General features: G+C 41.9%; 1 protein-coding gene across 6 annotated transcripts; it reads right to left on the reverse strand.

The window, feature by feature from the left end:
- Positions 1–5,455: 5,455 nt before the first annotated feature.
- klhl17 (kelch-like family member 17) lies at positions 5,456–19,624 on the reverse strand. Of its 6 annotated transcripts, XM_034536430.1 has the most exons (14): positions 18,630–19,624; positions 18,354–18,465; positions 17,413–17,502; positions 16,689–16,951; positions 15,847–15,968; positions 15,517–15,738; positions 12,637–12,753; positions 12,326–12,539; positions 11,303–11,447; positions 10,425–10,592; positions 10,166–10,254; positions 9,965–10,038; positions 9,664–9,845; positions 5,456–8,489 (listed from the first exon to the last, which is right to left on the reverse strand). In XM_034536430.1, the coding sequence occupies exons 2-14, from the start codon at positions 18,422–18,424 to the stop codon at positions 8,261–8,263; spliced, it is 1,986 nt and encodes a 661-aa protein (XP_034392321.1). In that variant the 5' UTR covers positions 18,425–18,465; positions 18,630–19,624; the 3' UTR covers positions 5,456–8,260. The 6 variants fall into 6 exon arrangements, with proteins under 6 accessions (XP_034392321.1, XP_034392325.1, XP_034392322.1 ...); XM_034536434.1 differs by lacking the exon at positions 18,354–18,465 and having other exon boundaries at positions 19,398–19,624; XM_034536431.1 differs by lacking the exon at positions 18,354–18,465 and having other exon boundaries at positions 12,308–12,539; positions 19,398–19,624.
- Between the last annotated feature and the right edge of the window lie 232 nt (positions 19,625–19,856).

Genomic DNA, 19,856 nt, shown 5'->3' on the forward strand with positions numbered 1-19,856 from the left:
GTCACAGGCTGTGTGTGTGTGTGTGTGTGTGCCTGTGTGTCTGTGTGTCTCTGTCTGTCTGTGTGTGCGTGTGTGTGTGGTGAATATCCAGTGGGACTCACACCTTCTGTGAGTGGCCTCTGTCTGTTAAATCAATCCCAACAACAAAGACAGCGGGGCTCAGAGAGAAGTGTGCCATTTCACACCTTCCAGGAGCCAAATGGAGCTCATTCTTGGGTCATCACTGTGTTGCATGGTCACTAAACACGGTGGATGGTGTGTGTCAATCAAGGGGAAAATGGGAGCTTCCACAGGCATGCCCAGACATGAAAAATGCCTGCCCACTTAAGTAGTCTATTTATTATTTTTCTTTGGACACATCATTGTCATTTTGAAACTTAAGTTTCTGGGAAGTCTTATATTATGGTTGATTCCCTTGTTGTTTTTGTTCTAATTTCAAAAGAAGATTTTTAAAATAGATCAAACATAACAGGTTAGGGTTAGGGTTAACAGGTAAATGTATCACGTATGTATTTATCAGTTGGAATATTTTTCTTTAGCCTTTCATTCGTCTGTGGGATGGGAAGGGGGAATAGTTTAAACAGGACGTTTGGATATTCAAACTCTTCACAAGGCGAGAGGTGTATGCAAACACATCTTGTTTGCATACACCTCTTGTAAAGAGTTTGTTCCTAAATGAGATATCCACCACTTTAAAATGAGCCCAACATAAACTGTTGCTGCTTTTTAGTAGTTAAAATCAGCTTCTGTATTTACATTTTCCTCAAGGTAGTTATGGTATAATGTACATCTATTTGATAATACAGTTAACTGGGAAGTCAATCCTCCATCAGAATCATCATTTGAATTAAGTTCATAATTACAAATTTTAGGTTGCAACACTTGTGCTAAAACACGTAATTTTCCATGGACAGTGTCAAGTGGTTTTATCTATCAGGCAGACGAGTCAAACACTCGTAATCCTTTGTATTTGCTCAATAATTAGGTCATTGTCTGTAGTGAGCCGCTGTAATCATAAACTAAACGGGGGCTGCTTGTTGTCAGGTAATGCCAACCTGTTTAGCCGGATTGTTTAAACACCTGAGGCCACAACAGTCATCCGCTTGTTAAAATGAACTGTAGGGTACTCGTTGTCACCTTCCAGTCCTTAAAGTACCGTATTATTGTTCTTTAAAGCCCAGTGTGATGGGCCATAGAGCTAATGAAAAGATCAAGTAATTTAATCAATGGATAATTCTGATTGAATTCCATGGTGAAACTAAATACATAAATTATCTAGGTAAGTGATTGACAAGATATAAAGGCAACCAAAGATAATGTCTCTTATCACATCATCAGTTTAATTCAATTCACTTACTTGACCTGTTTGGTTTTTCCTCCATTACACTGAGTTGATGTCTGCCACTCACATGAGTTGCACCGAGTGGGGTTTATTCCATAGAATGAAGATACAGCGGGCTCAGACTTTTAAAATCCTAACAGATTTTGAAATTGGGTTGAATCGAACACAAAAGGAGAATCTTCACAGAAGTTGAGAGTGTGGCCTCAATAGCTGATGGTGATATTAAAAAGGTACGGCATGTAAAAGTGACTGTCAATACAATTCTTATTTTTTTCCCTGGAAAAAGATGAACGCAAGGACACCAAGAAAGAAATGGTAAAGCGTGATTTCTCAGGAACAAAAGTGAAATAATACAAACTGGTGACTGTAATATAAACTCAAAAGATTGGGAGAATCCTGTGTTCCCATGTTAAGTAACACAATACATTGTTTCAAGAAAAAACTGTATGGGAAAAAAAAAACCCATTTCACAACTCAATATGAACATTAAAAAGCATCTTTTTACATATTTTGGATCATATCTGTGACTCCCTATTGAGGGGAATCCTCTTAGTCACTATTGTCCTGGCAGTTATTTCAGGGCCCTGATTGATGTATACATTGATGTATTTTCGGTTTCATTTGGATCAGTTGAAAGAAATCTGATTATATTGGGATCGGTTTAAAATGATGTAATCATTTTCAGGGGAAAACACATTTATATTCTGGTTGTGCAACATCAAGATGAACTTACCTGCAGCCATCACAGTGACTCACTTCCCTGGAAAAGGAAATCGGGGGGGGGGTTCCTGTGAGGTCAATCCAGTTTCGGTTAGCTGCCTCAGGTTGGGTGCATCATCCATTTTTTTTTACCAAGATTACAATTATCTGCTAGAATGCAACTATTGCTTCAGTTCATCAGAAACAACCCCAGAGTGGGTTATACATCTGCCCCAAAAATACAAACAAGTATTCATCTTCATCTCATCTTAAACTTAATTATATACATACTTTTTGTCCATGATATTTAATGTCCTCAGAGGATTTGGTCACTCAACAACACTAATCTCAGTTAAGCTATGTGATGAGGCTATGAGGTCAGTGTGCTTCAAACCTGCACTCCCTTAAAACCTTTTCGATGACCGGGTTTGGAGGGTCCTTCTGACCATTAATCATTAGCCAATAATCAGACAAGCACATCTTCGGTAAAAGTGGATGGGAACTTCTCGTCCCATGTTTTTTCATTCTTCTCACAACTACTTCTATATTTTGTTTGTGTTAATCGGATACACATCATAAACACCACTGAGGAGAGACTGTTTGAAAGATCACACCGCTTTGCCCATTTAATTGTTTATCTCGTCTTTCCCCCACATGTGACCGGCTGTTTGTGGATCTAAACTCTTGGTTGGACGTGGTTGGACAAGGTATGTGGGATTGTGTGATCTAGCTTATTTAAAGCAATCTTTACAGGACTCTAGTGTGACCGTATACTTTGATTTTGAATAACGGCAAGTGTGATAGCTCACTTTGTGGGTTAGTTTACATAACTTCTGTAGATCTCACTCCTCCAGTTTTATGTCACATTGTTCAACGGGAAGAGGAAATACCGGATGCCTTGCCAAAAGCAACACTATATCTAGAAAGACAAACAGCCCATTCATTTTTTTCCCACTCAATTTTATATGGCGGGGGTCACAGTTCTCGAATGAGCTGTTTCCTAACAGCCCACATAGTTTCCCATTAAAAAGTTAAAGGCTTTAGTCAGACCATATGCAATTGTGCCTACTGTTTGTATATTATACTTTAGAGTTTAATTTGTATTATTTGTTCCAAGGAAGAGACGTAAAGGCCATTTTCATAATGTCATTCCCTCCATGGGTGGTGGGTTGAACTTTGGCGCTCCCCAAGGAATCACTCGCTTGTGTTTATCCAGACTCAGCTGGTGAGAGCAGCGGTGCTAAAGTCACACCTCAGGCCACTCAAACGGAGTCTGGACATGAGGCCCCCAACATCAGGTGTCCAACAGGGAATCTGACGTGCCAAAGTTCTCACAAAGGACGACCATAAAGGATTCTTAATTGGACCCCGGCCCTCCTTTGAAGGCAAGATCAGTCAAAGTCAGATTAACTATTTTTACTGCTCAATTCACTAGATCCCTGTTTGTGTCGCATAAAGTTTATATGATTATAGTTGTGAGTGAAACAACCAAACATAAGATTGTTTTAATTTTGAGGCAGCAAACACAGAGATGCAAACAAGGTATGGAAATTGGACGTCACACATTGGGTTGATTTTTATCAATTTCACTACCATAGAATACAAAAGATGATAATGTCAGCAACGAGACAGAGATGTGTTGATATACAATTTTGGACGAGGTTTTGATTACAGTGGGGACTGTCAGAGGTGTTGATTCAAACCAGTACGTGTGGTGTTGTTAAGGGTGCACTCGTACTGTTTGATTTTAACAAACAAACAGCGCTGCTGTCTTGTGTTGTGACCAGCATTTTCCTATTATTTGGTATTTTATTGTTTTAATTTATTGTTTTATTTGATAGGGCCAGTACACATTAATAAAACATCACTTTATGTGCCAGAGTTGTTCATCAGTAGTTCCTGGCCAGATGTCATCCTAAAATTACAAAGTTATACAGCATTTATCCTTTTATATGAATGCAGAAACAATAATAAAAGGATAAAGAATATTAATGTAAGTTGAAACATCATTCAAGACACCCTTATACTACATTGTCAAATACTGTTAAGACATGCAACACAGAGGCTCATAAAAAAACACATAAATAAATAAGGGACAATTATGTTAATAGAATAAGGACTAAAGACAAAATTATGCTGCATTGCTTGAAACTCAAAATATACCAAGCCGAAGCACAAAATATAAAAGCATGCAGAATAGGACAAATATATAACAGAACATCAATAAAAGACACGATAGACAGACAAGTCACAGTGAACAGGCCGAGGGAAGCTTAGCACGGACAAATTGAGGACAGTAAGGTGCAGTTATGTTTAATAATTTACTATCGGGCATGGATATGTAAGTTGCTTCACATTACTTTGAAAATCTTCTCAAAATTCTCTTTTAAAGCGGACACACAATATTAATTGATAAACAAATTAAAGGTGCAGTGTGTAATCTCCAGCCAGATGCTTTTACAGCCATCAGTTATTAAACAATACTTTGTCTTCTCATGTTGGACTGAGGACAGACTGGACGTGACGGTGACTTACTCCACAAGACAGGACAGGCTGAGTATGGCTGGTCAGTGTGCTACTTACATAGATATATATCTCTGCAGCTTAATATGTAGACATCTTATACATTAACACAACAACATCTTCACATTCTGTTGATGCCAGTTCATTTTTTAAATGTTTTAAACAAGAATTCTGGCCACATCTTGACCCTTTAAAATAACTTACTTGAGTAGCTTCCTTTTGAATTGTGAACTTTACTAGTTGCTACTTCATGGCTTTTGTGCTGTAAAGCATTTCTATTATTTAGTCCATCCTCTGTAGGTCTTCTCTTGGCTACACCTCTTGTTATTGTCCTTGCTTGAGCATTAAGGCCTTCCACATTATTTCTACTTTAAATGAGCTGTACAGTCATAGATAGTTTTAATGCGGTTGAGAGTTTTTCCATTTCAGGCCGGTCTTATCTTAAGTGGCCTATGGTAAGTGTCTGGTCTTTCACAGCCGGTGCAGTGGTCCAATTGACACTTCAGTCCTTCCAGAGAGGGTGACGGCGTCTCCGTGGCCAGATAAGGGCTGTGCAGAGGCCGACACCAGGGGAAAGAGGAACGGCTCCAGTGGTGGGAATGCTGGGAGGACAGAGAGAAGCAACTGGATCTCTCTTTTCCAGAGTGAGCACATGTATCCAGACAGGTTGTGAACTCATTAGCATCTTCCTAGTAGCGGAGGTGACTCACTGTTACAGCAATCAGAGACATGGAAACACAAACAGTGTTTTAAAGGTGTCCACGCACACCTTTAAATCCTAACACACACGTGCATACATGTGATACTCCAACCTCAATCTATCTCTTCAGTGAGCCAATAAATGTAACATCATATGAATGGACAATGAATACAAGGATTATGCCTCAGGAATGTTTTTTTAATAATTGTATGTGGACACTGATTGATTGTGTCTGCTGAGAAACATATTATTCATTTTCAATTTCTGAGAATCTGGCAATGTTCTCTTTTGTCACATTTAATTACAAACATAAAGCTGACTCCCTCTATATGCAACCACGATACATGCTTTTGTTTTCACAATCAAACACCACAAGTACAGCAAAGACCCAAACACATGTGCACAGATGTTGTCCCAAAAAAGATTAAACTCACTGTATGGGCAGCTGGAGCCTTTTTTCTCCCATTTAAAGCTGTACGTGTTTTGCAGCCTGTGTCTCTTTGCATTTTGGGAAAGTGGGAGTTTTTGTGTTAGCAGAGGCAGCCACAGGTGTGAATGCCATGTGACTGAGGTCAAGAAGGGTAAAGTGAGAGTGTTCAGCTGTCTGCTGAGATCACTATGAAAGAGGAGTCGGTTGGGAAGGTATCAAGCAACAGTGTATAGCGAGTCTAGCAACACAACCATATTGGTGTGTTTTTGTTTGTTTGTTTGTTTGTTTGTATGTGTTTTCATTGGGGATTACGCTGCATCTCTCTGCATCCAGAGTGAGTACAGTGAGGCATTTTGGCAGATGCAGGGATAAAATCTCCAGGATATATCTTGCATTTGGTCCCACCCAGTGTGTACATGTGTTCAAACTCGTCGAGGTAGTCATCACATCTGAAAACATCTTTATTTCTTCTTCTTTCTTTTTTTTACAGTGTATTGCTCCATTTCGCAATAGTGCAAAATTCAATATTTTAAAGTTCCTCATAAATAACAAACATATAATAAATAAACAATCATCACCACATTGAACACAAACAAAAAAATAGCTAGTCACATTGGAATTGCACACATGGATTTAAGATGACCACTTTTTGTATTTACAGTTCAATCAGCAGAATGGAGGCCAAAGTCTTTTGTGGTTTTGTGTGCACATCTCTTAAGTCTGGCCCTGAGTCACTGTGACTTGTCAGAATAACAGCATCTCCTTAAGACCATCACAGCCACTATTATACTGGGTGCACTCTAACAAATGAAAAGTAAGGTAGTCATAGATAGAGAACAGAACTGGATTAACAAAATCCTTCAACAGAATAAGGAAATAAAGGCAACTTCTCAGAAGTTGGGATTAGTATCACTGCGCTACATCAAATCTCAACTGAACCCGGGTATTGAGTCATGACTCAAGGTAATCCATTTATTTTCGACAATCCAAGTTCAGTGGCGACATCCCAAGTCATCCACCACACGTTATACAGCCAGTATATCTGCAGATAATTGGATAGTTGTTTCTAGTTCAACTTTGTTGCAATAGAGATGGATCCATTTCAACAATGAGGTAATATAACAAGACACCACACTTGATTATGTATGGAAGGAAATATGACAGCACCAAGTGTCAACAGCATTACTCATTCGTGTTTTACAGTAGTTCAACTGGTACTTGCTGCTTTAATGCCATTTTAAACTTGTCATGTGTCCAAGGATTATGTCCACTTAAAAGTAATTTGAGACAATATAGAGTTCTTTCATTGACTGATCAATAGGTTTACACGCAACTAAAGCCTTTTGCACAAATGTAGCAGGCATACGGTACAGTATTATGTGAGATCATGCTTGTGGCAGTGAACAAACGTTAAGAGAAGTAAAGGAAATGCTGCATATCAAAATGCAACAATCAGTCCTCTTAACCAGGAGAAACTTCAAATGCACACAAACTGAACAACAACCTCTCTCTCCCTTAGACATTCTCTTTGTCATTTCAATTGACGATATGCACACAATCTAAATAAATATATTAAAACACTCTTAAATAGACATAGGTCTGATCTGTTTTCTCCCTTTAAAACAGAATATATATTAGAATTTATCATTTTTTATAAATACATATAGTTCAACACAATTATTCTTTATTTTATAAAGATTAAACTCATATACTATATATCCGAGGGGCTGACTTCTCTCTGTTCTGTGTCCATGCTGTCCTGCAGTGTGGGAAGGGTTTATAACCTGTTACTACCACCTAGTGTGGCATGGCGGCACTACAACATTTTATCCTCTTGTTCGGAGTCAATCTGTAAACATGCATGGTATATATACACCCAGTCAAAAGCTACATTCTAAAAGTAAAATCATTCACTTTCTCTCCTTTTTTTTTACATTATTGCAAAAAATCCTGACATCAAACTAAAAAGTATTGCAGAGGACAACAACATCAAACCAAAAACATTTACATCACACATGACAGAATTAAGTGTCCACCATGTTTCCCGATGAGTGTGTCAAACACTGGAGTGGTGGGAGAAAGACAAGTGGAGCTCGAGGACATGTCCAGAATTAATGGCAAACTTGGTAAAGAGGAGCCAGATTGGTCAGACCATAAAATAAAAAATGTAATGTAATATCTTGTGGTGGATAAATAAGGAATCCTAAGTTGTCCCTTAACTGTTAATGACAATTCATAGTTACATGTGGATTTCTTTTTTTTGGGGGTGCACATTCACTTTTTTTATGGATTTTTTTTATTTATTGAGTAAAATGTCCCTAAACCATGGTTGGCCAACCTTTACCAAGAGTGCCACTTATTTGGGAGGGTACTAAATATCAATGAAGACAGGAGCCTTATCCTCTCTCTCTCTCTCTCTCTCTCTCTCTCTCTTCTCCCACCTCCATCCATTTACCTGTCCACTCCTGTCCTCCTCCCAGTCTCAAACCGAGCAGTTGCGTTTCTTCCCAGAGCCAGTCTGGGCTGTAGCAGCAGAGGCTGAGGTCAGCCAAGTAGTGACCCCGTGTCAAAGGCTGGTGGAGGAAACCGACAGGGTGGGTGAGGAGGGTGGGGGGAAGTTCAGCAGCTCCAACACAGCCACGCCCACACTGCTGCGTCGCGTGAACATGCAGGAGGCCGCGACCCATTTGTTGCTGCGTGGGTTGTACTTCTCGATGGAGTTGAGACTGGAGCTGCCATCGTTACCTCCCACTGCGTATAACCAGCCATCCATAGACACCAGGTCATGAGTGCTCCTGGAAGGAGGAAATAATCTAATTGAGTATATAAACTCAACATGTATGGTGCAGCCATATTTTGTATATGCCATGTTCGGATTAATCTATGGAGCACTTATCAGGAGTGAATAATAATCTCGATGCATTTATTACAGCGTGGTGAGTTCCTGCTCTGCCACACAGTTTGGGGACACTAGGAATACTTCTTATTCATTTTAACAGTGGACCAGAGGAAAAGTTAATGGTTTTGTTGGGACAATAAACGAGACAACAGATCTTTTTCTGCCATCACAGAGAAATTATTTTAAAAAATAGTTTTTGCACGCTGCAGCCATTCCACAATATAGTGAGATTATCTTGGCCAAGACAGTTATTTTCACATTGGCACGATTAGTGGTCAATACAGCATGATGCTTTGGACTTTGAAAAGGGATCCGAAAAGCACTCAAAGCCACACAGCCAATTAACACATGGGTTATTCATGGAGCTGCATAGTCCACTGTTGTGAGGTTTACCTGCTCCTACAGTATACTGACTCACACACAAAGTGTGTCTCAGAGTGTGTGTCACAGGGCCAGGGGAATACGTGAATCTGCTGATGTATCCTCAATTGCAAGACTGCTACATCTGTAAATCACCCTCTCTGATGCATAATCTCATATCAGTACACTGTTGCGAGTGTGTGCATGCACGCCTGCTTTGATGATCACCCGTAGGACAAGTTTATTTTTTCTAAGAAATAAGAAAGAGCTGACTGTTGTGTAAAATAGGTCATTTGATGTTTATGCCGTAAGAAGATTTAAGAAGACGTCCAAACGCCCCAAATCGTACGCCTTGAAGAGAAAAGACTTTCCACAGAGCTAAATAATCGCAGCAGGGGTACATTTTTTTACAAGCTCAACAGACAAGCTTGTTCATTAGCTTTTCAAAATAGATTTTATCTGCTACTTAGTTTAAGGCAAAACTAGGAGCACCACAGTATTTATATGGTTGTTAAGAAGCCTAACAAAAAGGATAAACTGAGTGCATCTGAGGCCTCTGCATTTCAGCATTTAATTACTGAGAGTTTAACCAGCACAGTTGGAATAGTAGAACCAGGCCTTATTTCCTTATCATACTATAACTGTTTTGAAAGACATCTTTGGTCACTGGGCCTGAACTTTACCAATATGAATTATGGGTGCAGGCTAACCTGCGTATGTTCATGGGGGCCACTCCCTCCCAGGTGTTGGCCTTGGGGTTGAAGCGCTCCACAGAGTTCAGGCAGTTGGTGCCGTCGTTGCCTCCTGCAACATACAGCATGCCGTCCAGCACGGCCACCCCGGCACTGCTGCGCCGACTCAGCATGTTGGCGATAGCTATCCATGTGTTGCTCTGTTTGTGACATCAAGAGACTGAGCATTGGTCACAGGTTCATAGATACATTTGTAGTGTATGGTTTTGTCCCAACAGACAAGTTACTCTGATGATAAATTGAACAGCATGCCATTTACCTGGGGGTCATATTTCTCCACTGTTGCGAGGTGTGAGGAGCTGTCATAACCTCCCACTGCATACAAGCTGCCATCTGGAGGGGAAATATTAGCAGTCAAATACCAAGATGGTAACTCCCTTTTGATTTCAAACATTAAAATACAAGCAGTGAAACATAGAACAGTATGTTTATGATATAGTTTTTCTTGGCAAGCCCCTACCCAGAGTTGCTACTCGGACATATCTCCTACGGGTGCTCATGGCAGCAATCGAGGTCCATGTACTGGTCAGAGGGTCGTAACGCTCTGCACTGAAAGGGAATAGAAAGACTTGCTTGTATTCCTAATAATAACACTGGAAGGCTGCCCTATTTAGAGACCCAAACTAAAAAACAGCACCAAGACTACGCAGCAACAGAGGATACAACAATGTTGCTTAAAGGTATCTGATTGTTTAACGTTAATCACCAAAAGTGTATACCTATTGAGGCAGGAGGCTCCATCATAACCACCAGCAGCGTACAGCAGGCCATGCAGGACGGCTACACCCAAACAGCTTCTCCGTATGCCCATAGAAACCTCTGGTTGCCAGGAGTTAGTGATAGGGTCGTAGGACTCCACGGTTGCGAGGTCCGAGGTGCCATCATACCTGAGGAGGCATGGATATAAATGAATCAGAAACAGCTTTTTGATGATTGACGGTGAAGCATATTGTCTTATATGCTCTGAAAACTAGAATTATTCATTCAAGATATTTTATGGTCAAATGCAAACAGTTACTCCGTACAATGAAAATCTTACTTTGCTAGGTCTTCCTTCCACACAGAATTACAATAACTTAAGGTAACATTTTAATTAAAATACTAAGAAAAAGGCACAGAAATGTGAGAACAGTATTGCAATCAGTTTCACAGTGAGTGTATATTACGCCATGTTGCAGTTTACATCCATGTCCGTCCAAAACGCCATCACTTTATCATTTAATCCCATTAGAAGTTTGTGTGTCAAAATTACCAAATACATTACAAATCCTGTTTTGTGAAGTCACAGTGACCTTTGACCACTCAGATCTAATCAGCTCATCGATGAGTCCAAATCACTCAAGGCGTTCCTGAGATATCGCATTCAGGAGAACAGACGGACTGACAACCCGAGAACATAATGCCTCGTCGGCACGGAAGCATAAAATGCAATAAAAGGCAACGTAAAAGAGTCACGTTAAAGAGGAAAGGGAGGAAGCTGTTCATTATTTTCCATGTAAATCATCCCCATTTCACTCCTGCCAATCCTACCAGATTGTGGGTTAACTAGTTTTTAAACTAGTTAATTAGCTCAAAAGACTGTCATGTTTACACTCACCCTCCAATGGCATACAGTCTGTTCCCAATGGCTGCCACGCCCACCCGTGCCCGCCTAGTGGACATTGAAGCCACCATGTGCCAGCGATCCGTCCTGGTGTCGTACGCCTCGCAGTCTCCGTGGATGGCAAACAAGCTGCCGCCACCTGCAGTCACACACACACACACACACAGACACAATATGGTGAAAAAACATTGATGTCAACCCGTAAAGTAAATATGGAAATATATTATTATAAAAAGGAACAGTGACTTTGGACAATTTATGGGGATTTTTCAAAGTTGCTGGGTTTTGGGATGATTTTGGCAAAAGCAAATATGACAAAAGTTATTTTAATTCAAGTTACCAACAGCTGCTTTAAAAAAGGTATAATATGCAGCATTTTGTCTGTTGGTGGGAGCAGCGTTAGCGTTGAAGAATTAGGAATTAATGCAGCCGAAGGGCAGCCTTCATCATGTGGGCTCTGTGTGGCTCACCTGGGCTCTCGGTCAAAAACGACACACCAATAGCGGCATTTTACACACAGCAGAGAAGAGAGAGGAGCAGGGGGACACTGGAGCACATGCACATGAAAACACACAGCAATGCAACAACCAGTTCTCATCAGTCCATCAGTTTTCAAATACAGCCGTTTTGTATCATACAGGCGCTAAATGGTGCCTTGTGCCTCGGTATCAGACACCGAGGGGCGGGTTTTGAACACCTGAACGGGTTACACGCCACATGGGGCTCAAAGGCTCTTTGCTGATGCATGGGAATGTCCTGTACACAGCAAAATAAGAAAAGAGAAAATACAGGTAGAGGCCAAGGTCTCTGTGTATTATATACCTTGAAATCTAGAAACTAGTTAAGCCATTAAATGACAGTGCTACAAAAATCACTTAAAATATCTCATCTATTATAGTTATATACTTTTTTTCAACTCCCAGCATAGAAATGCTGATGTTTGAACTGACGTTAATTATGATTTATTGAAGTGTGGCCTAGGTGTACCCTACTGGGTACCTCCAGGGGCACACTGACCAACTGCGAAGAGCACAGGGCTTGCACCCTCACAGCGTCGCAGGCGCGTCCGGCTGTTGCTGAGGACTCCCCTCTGCTCAGGCATCAGGTGGTACTTGAGAGCCTCGATCAGGAGGTCCTTGCACTCCGAGTGGTGTCGCACCAGCAGCTCTGTATCCACGTTGCTCATCAGAAAGTCTCGCCTCAGCAGTGGCAGCCGCACACACTTCATCAGCTAACGGGGACAGGAGAAGAGAAAGGAGGGGATGTGATGGGAGACAGTTTTTATCCAGAGTATAGTAAAACGATAGAAATGAGTAAGAACGTCTTACCCAGGGGACATGTTGCCTTCGGCCATCTACATCATGTTTCACCCAGCTCAACACAGCGCGGTACACTTCCTCTTCAGACGGCACGTTGAGATTGTCACTGGAGATCAAATCCAGGACCTTGATGACAAAAAAAAAAAGCAGATGCGCAGAGACTTTTTATATAATCTTTTACAAAAGCAAATTCCCCAAATTCAAACTCCAAGTGCCTTTAATTCAAATGTGAGCATCAGGAAAAGCACTTGCAGAATTTGCTTTAGAAAAAAAGAAACAGTGACATTTAAAAGCTCCCTGACCAAAAACATATCGACACACAGGAAGTAAATTGTATTGGCCAAGGACAGCATTGGTTACTGCACATTGTACTTGACTTTGTCTGATGAACTGTTGCCTATGTTCTCCCTGCTCTCATTTGTTGTATTTTTAGCCAGACTGATATTTGAAAGGGAAAGGCAACGCTCTCTCCAAATGACACTCAAACACAATCCCTCAATTCAAAATAAAGCAAAACACAATAATGCCTGTGTGTTATATTACGGTCAGTGTGTTGGGTAGTGGTCAGTGAAATATTTAAGTTACCCCAACGTGGATGTGTGAGGCACACCGAGTGCTGCAGTCTGAGTGTCTGTCTGGCACTGTTCCCAGATCAACCCAAAGCTGGCAGGGCTGGGCGGGGCCAGAGCAGCCAGCTGCTGCAGCTGTCTAGCCTGGCCAGATCAGTGCAACAGTTTCCCAAGAGCAGCCTGGCCTAATCCAAAGTTACACAGGAAAATGCTGCCACTGCTCCTGCACCGCCCCGCAGTTACAGTATGTGATGCAGTACATGCAGAGGTACTGCATAACATTAACTCAGACAAACGAATGTGTGCATGTGGAGAGGATTGGGTTTATAGGTGTGTATTAACGGTCCTTGTAGTATGGCACAAGAATGAGGGACGTAGGAATGGGTTTTGACTGCGACAAGATGCTTGAGATGTCTTTATACACCACGACACACAATAATTAGGATGCATCCATCCTTTGTTGTCTTTACAATGTCATGCATGTGATGCTAAATCAGACTAGTCACAACCTTGCCATGCCTCACCACTTCCTTCACAGAACATGGAAAGAAATATTAGACATATGTCACAGCTCCGTGAGCTCAGAGTCCTTCAGAGCAGCCTGTACATAAATCGAGATCCAATGCAGATTTACTCCAGACACGGAACAGCTGCAGACAGAATGGGACAGTGAGCCAAAGGAAATAGAAAATGATCTATTTTTAATGTGCCTTTCTGCAGCCTAACGTTGCCTGTTTTAATGGACAGTCCATTCACACTCCCGTTGCAGATTCAGTCTCAGGGCTTCGAAGACCTTGAGCCTGAAGCTTAGTGTTTACTCTCATGGAGCACAATCTCTTTAGTGCAGTAGGGATTGTTCCTTAGTGAGGCGTGAAGATGGCGGCAAAGTGAAGCTTATGTTCATTTTTACTTTCATTCTTTGCCATCTGGCAAGGCTGAACAAGGCATTTGTTTGAAACAGACATCATGTCATAAAAAAGATGATGCAGTTCTCTTATTTATTTAGACATCAACACAAACCCATCCTACACCTGACTGGAGGAACGATAGTATCCCTTGCTGCACTTTTAGATGTAGTCTGATATCTTGAGGCCAAAAACCAAAGGCCTAAAAAGCTAAACGTGAAAAGTGAAAACACAACCAAAACAATTGTTTTTTAAACTGTGGATTCTAACTTAGTGTTAATGTGAAATGTCTATATGATTTAGGTATATTCAGCTGACTATGGGCGGTGGGCCCTCCCTTTTGTTTAGGTTTAGATCAAAGACTGTGTCTATATTGTTTCTTTAGCCTTCATTCAATCGACAGTTTCTCAGTAAGAGGCTGTCAACCACAGTCAGACCTGTTGGCTGCTGAGCGGTTCTAATGGAGCAGTGGGTGTTATGTGCCTTGCTAAAGGGCACTTTGGCTGTTTATTTCTCTTGTCTGGGAATAAAACTTCTGGCCATAGCAGTCCAGCATGATGGCTAACACTGAACAAGCAAGACGAAATCTTCCCTACATTTCCAAAAACCTTGGCTGAAAATGTTCAAACACAAAAATAAACCTGCCTTGATACCTTCAGAGAAGTAAGCAATGCGGTTAACTCTATACAAAGCTGTGGTGAATGTCACTGGTTTTGCCTAATTTCCACTACCAGGACCGGGACCTCAGCATTGCCACTGCTGATGAATAAGTGATAGTTTGGCTAAGTTGACGCACCAGATAAAGTAGTCCATGTCAGCACAGGGGAATGAAAGAAACCACAAGAGACAGTGATTGATGCAGTTAGCTGAGGAAGAAAGAGGTATTTCTAATGAATGGTAAAAACAACAACAGGCAAGTCTGTAACCTGAAAAACATACACAGGCACATACAGTCAGCAATGCTCATAGTGAGGAAAGGGTGATAAACAAAATGCAGGAGCTAAACTGAGTGTTTCTGAGTATCCTGTATGCTTGTATATGATGTTTATTTGGCATATGTCTAAGCAATTCGGTGAATTGATCATGTTGAGTCGAAAGTGTAGTGAGCAGCAAGTGTGAACCAAAAAAGTCATTTTTAATTTTTAATAATAATAATAATAATAATAAGAGTCACCGGCCTGATTATGGTTTTGTCTGGTGGGCAGTGGCTTTTACATTGTAAAAACATTCTACTATGTTCCCCAGAGTTACTGAATATAACAACACTGCTAAATCAATAAAGCAAATGACTGGAAAACTGAGGTAGATAGACCTACCTACAACCCATTATGAATATGCCACCATTAAAACGACTTCATTTAAAAGCGCCAGTCGGCAGAGGTCACAGCAGGAGACAGAGAAAACATCGGCCTTACCTGTTTCAGTGGCAGCAGCATGAACTCCTCCGTCTTGGACACCTCCACAAAGTGCTGCAGGACATACTTGTGGGCTGACTTGAGCAGGTCGCTGCAGGAGTGCGTGTCAGCGAAGCCTCGGATGCCCAGGCAGTTGGAGGGGTCCAGCTGGCTGAGGAGGAACTTACAGCAGGCGTCCCGCACCCCGTTGAGCTGCAGCAGGCTGGCGGCTGGAAGCAGCGTCTAGAAAGAGGGCGATTACAGGTGGAAATATACCAAGTCAGTTTGATGAATGGGGTCAAAACAAAAGTCTAATTTAACAAGCTTGTCTATAAATCTGAAATCTTCTACCTGCACGTTGCCTTCCCCGACCACAATCTCTGCTGTGTAGGCGTACTGGACCAGCTGCTCCAAAGCCTGGCAGTCGATGTCATGAAGGGTCACATGGGTCTGCCGACTTTCCGACATCTCATCTGCATGGGCCGCACAGAACGAGAGCGGTTATAATTTTTCCTATGAATTCTAACCAGTAAAAACTCGGCTGATATAATTGCCTCCCTGTTCAATCATGCCGACACATGGAGGTTCCTAATGTATAGAACGTCGCTGTAAAAGTCTGTTGCTGCCCATTTAATCAGTTGTTTAATCGGGTGCTCCTGCATAACTATGTGTCGAGGTTCCACTTCAGCAGTCAAATGTTTCATCTCTTATTCCGTAGAAGTATGGTATGGTAGTAATGGGATTTTGCCATTTGGATGATCATGAAAGATCTGGTGGGCCAATTAGTGACTTGGTTCAGACAAGCCTTGCAGCCGAGACCCAAGCCAGACAAACTGAATGTCTGGAGACACATTGTACCCTCACAAAAGGGAGGACAAGACACGCAGCCACAACCCAGCCCTCCTCAGTATAAGTCTAACTGCAGCGACACACACACACACACACGCACACGCACACACACACGCACACGCACACGCACACGCACACGCACACGCACACGCACACGCAGGAAAGGAAGCGCTGATGCTGAATGGATGAGGTGGCATTCACTGCACACGCAAGTTGTTGTGTTATCAAACTGTGAGCAACAGAGCAAAAACGATGCAGTTTGATGCATGCAACATGCTGGGCTTCATGTATTTCAGGAATAAAGCAAAGCAAAGGCAGGCAGTGTGTGTGTGGACTGAACTTACTGGTAAACATTGCGTGGAAGTAGGGGCTGCAGGATGCCAGCACCACTTTGTGCGCCTTGATTTCTTTGTTGGAGACATGGAGCACAATGTCACACAGCAGGCCACGCTGTCGCATCCTGTTCATGGACACGAAGGAGTCGTTGTAGTGGCGCTTCGAGTTGTGCGAAATGCTGTGGCCATCGCGGTTGAGCAGCTGAATGCCCCCCTCCATCATGGTGCCTGATGCGGCGGTCGCTGGCTCTTGTCTGGCCGCACTCTGGCAGCTGAAACATGCAGAAAACCATTTTCATGTCTCTTAATACCAGTGTCATTAACTTGTAAAAATGTCTTGTCATTATACAAAATGTCACATGCGAGAGCTTAGTTGATCTGCTGGGAGGCAGGTGTTATGATAGGTGTCCTGAGCAATGATTGTACCTATTTATAGTTATAGTACCCGACCTGGCAGCTATGACAGGAATACTACCAGCATGACATAACTCTCAGTACCATCACAAAGTGTAGTTATTATTTATTATGAATTATTTGACATTCAGCATCAAGACTGAATAAATCACATTATGACAATAGAGTCAAGAAAGGGCATTATTACTTAAACTGGAATCAAACGAAATGCTGACTTCTCATCTATTGGACAGTTTTGGTTTATCTTATTACATTGACTCCTGAGTGGCCAGTTTAATTGCACCAGAATTAGCTGTGTAAAGCCCCCCACCCACCTTACCAGCTGCAGCCTCGGGTATGCAGGCTGGGAGTAGAGGAGGATGTAGCCTGAGTTAGCCCGAGTTTCCTTTGCACTCTCATCCGCCCTGCTCTTGGATGGAGAACACACTTCAGAATCTTGCATAACCGTCACGCAGCATCTTAGTAGTTGCTGTCTGATAAATATTTAGGATGAACTAAGGCAAATGAAGTTAACCGGTCATGAGCTAAATTAGAAACATCACCGGCCTAGAACAGACTTCAGGAAGAGAATTTTTTCACTCAAATATACTGAAATGGATGCTGTGATACAGTACATAGGTAGAGAAATAAGCGCATGAGCAGAAGGTAAGTGGTTAGAAAAGTGTAAAGCCAAATACTCAGAGCTTCCACATAATGTGTTGTTTAAAATATCCTTATTCTCTAGTGGTGTTTTACTTTCATTTTAAATTCATTATTCAGGTTTGTAAATGTAGAGGGTTGTTTGTGACAATGACACAATGTTATCAGAACACAATGTTAACAGGCAGCCTCATCAATGAATAATATGGATCAGTTGGAAGTACAAGACATGCAGCTCTTCAGGCTAAAAGAAAACAACATATCCATTTCAAACTTTTATTTCAGACTATTCTGATTGAGTTAGTCGAGTTTCACATGTCTTTCTGGCCAAATATCCAATGCACTTAGAATAAATGCATCATAATCATGTTGTCATTTGTTCAGAGGCACTGAAAATACTCTGTACCAACCGAGGAACATCTCAAATGTCACCACAGCTGCCTGGTGACTAGTTTTGGGTCCCTTTTTTAAAACACAATGGACCGCAAAAAAACACACCAACCATGTTCCTCTAGGAGGGGACAATCTGTTCTCATGTCCAACGGATGCTGCAAGCTGAAACATGGGTACACAGGAGGTTGAGGTGGAAATGAAAACACAATTGCCACAGCTAAAACTAACAGATTAAAGCACTTGTCTTGTCCATCCCAGGCTGGTCTCTCATCTCTCTGGCTCAAATCCTTGGCTGACATCCACACAAAGACTATGTGGCTCCTTAACAAACATGCACAACCTTGTTGGAAACACAAATGATGCACTGTTTAGACACCTGCAGGAGGTTTCTATTAATTGACAGCCTCCTTGTGTGCCTCGTATAAACCCCAACCCCCACTCCATCTATTTTCAATAACAGCTGCTGCAACAGCAATAGAGAGAATGAATGTGTAATTTCTTTACCGCTGGTTGTGTTGCGGGTATCCTCGGACGCAGTGGCTTCCTCAGAGTGATGGGAGATAAATCAGCCACTGTCGCAGTCAAATTGGTTTAAAACGAGCACCAGTGTCCGGCTATCTGTCCATAGTTCGACTCAAGCATACGAAATATGAAGAGAGCCTGTTTCGTGCTGTATGTGGTTGACGTCAATGCAAAAAAACTGCACGAAAGCCGACATCGTATGTTAAGGTGGAGCTGGAACTGCTGAAGATGAAAGTAGCAACTGCTCTTGCTGTTGCAATGTGATGCCGAGGGGCGGAGATTGCACGTTAGAAATGCGCACGTAGCGATTTCTTAAGCGCACATGTCAGACGTCCACAATGGATGTTTGTTTACTATTTGACGGGACATAAACGACCTTAAGCGCCCCCCTTTGTCTGGTCAGAGCCAGGAAGTGCGTTCAATAAATGAGTCTACGCGAGCGCGAAAGGCGGGGTTTTACGTAGAAGCGCGGTGATTGGTCAGCACCTGAACCTTCCCCCGCCTCGGTTAGCCCGGTCACCAAATCAAACAAACCGTGGACAAAACACATACACCCAGGTGATCAAGAATTAACCGATTCTAATACTCCTTTCTAGATTGGAAGCCGACACGCGCCTTTAAACTGTTAATTTGATAGTTTAGTATGAGGGTAAAATAAGAGTCAAGACTGTTCATGAGTCATAATTGATTGTATGGGCCGGTTGGCTAACGTTAGCTCTGATCGACGGAACAAGTAATAGCGGGACTCACCACGAGCCGTCGTCGGTGTCGATATGACAGCAATGATTTCTTCCTGTTTGTAGGCCTACTCAGCTTTGTGGCTGCGTAACGCAAGGCACAATAAATTAAAAAGAAAACCCCCTGCTCTGTGAATCTTCAGCTACCTGGGTCTCGTGAATGCTGCCGATCATTTCATTTAAACTCACATGTAGCATCAAAACACTGCTTGTTCTTGTACCCGGTTGTGACAGTGAAATATCGAGGTTGCAGTGCTCGCCGGCTTTTCTTTTCAATTGATGCTTCGATTTAGTGTTAACGGCGTCACATGTTTTATACTGTAGTGTATCCGCGTTAGCAAACACTAAACTAAAACCCATTCAGCTTTAGATTAAACAAAAAAAATGCTTATTTTATTACATTTGTAAGCTAATTTACGTTTTAGCCGTTTGGCACCCATGAAACATAAAACCAACCGCTTAGGTTTGCACC

The sequence above is a fragment of the Cyclopterus lumpus genome, chromosome 7 (genome assembly GCF_009769545.1).
Source record: "Cyclopterus lumpus isolate fCycLum1 chromosome 7, fCycLum1.pri, whole genome shotgun sequence".
Taxonomy (NCBI): domain Eukaryota; kingdom Metazoa; phylum Chordata; class Actinopteri; order Perciformes; family Cyclopteridae; genus Cyclopterus; species Cyclopterus lumpus.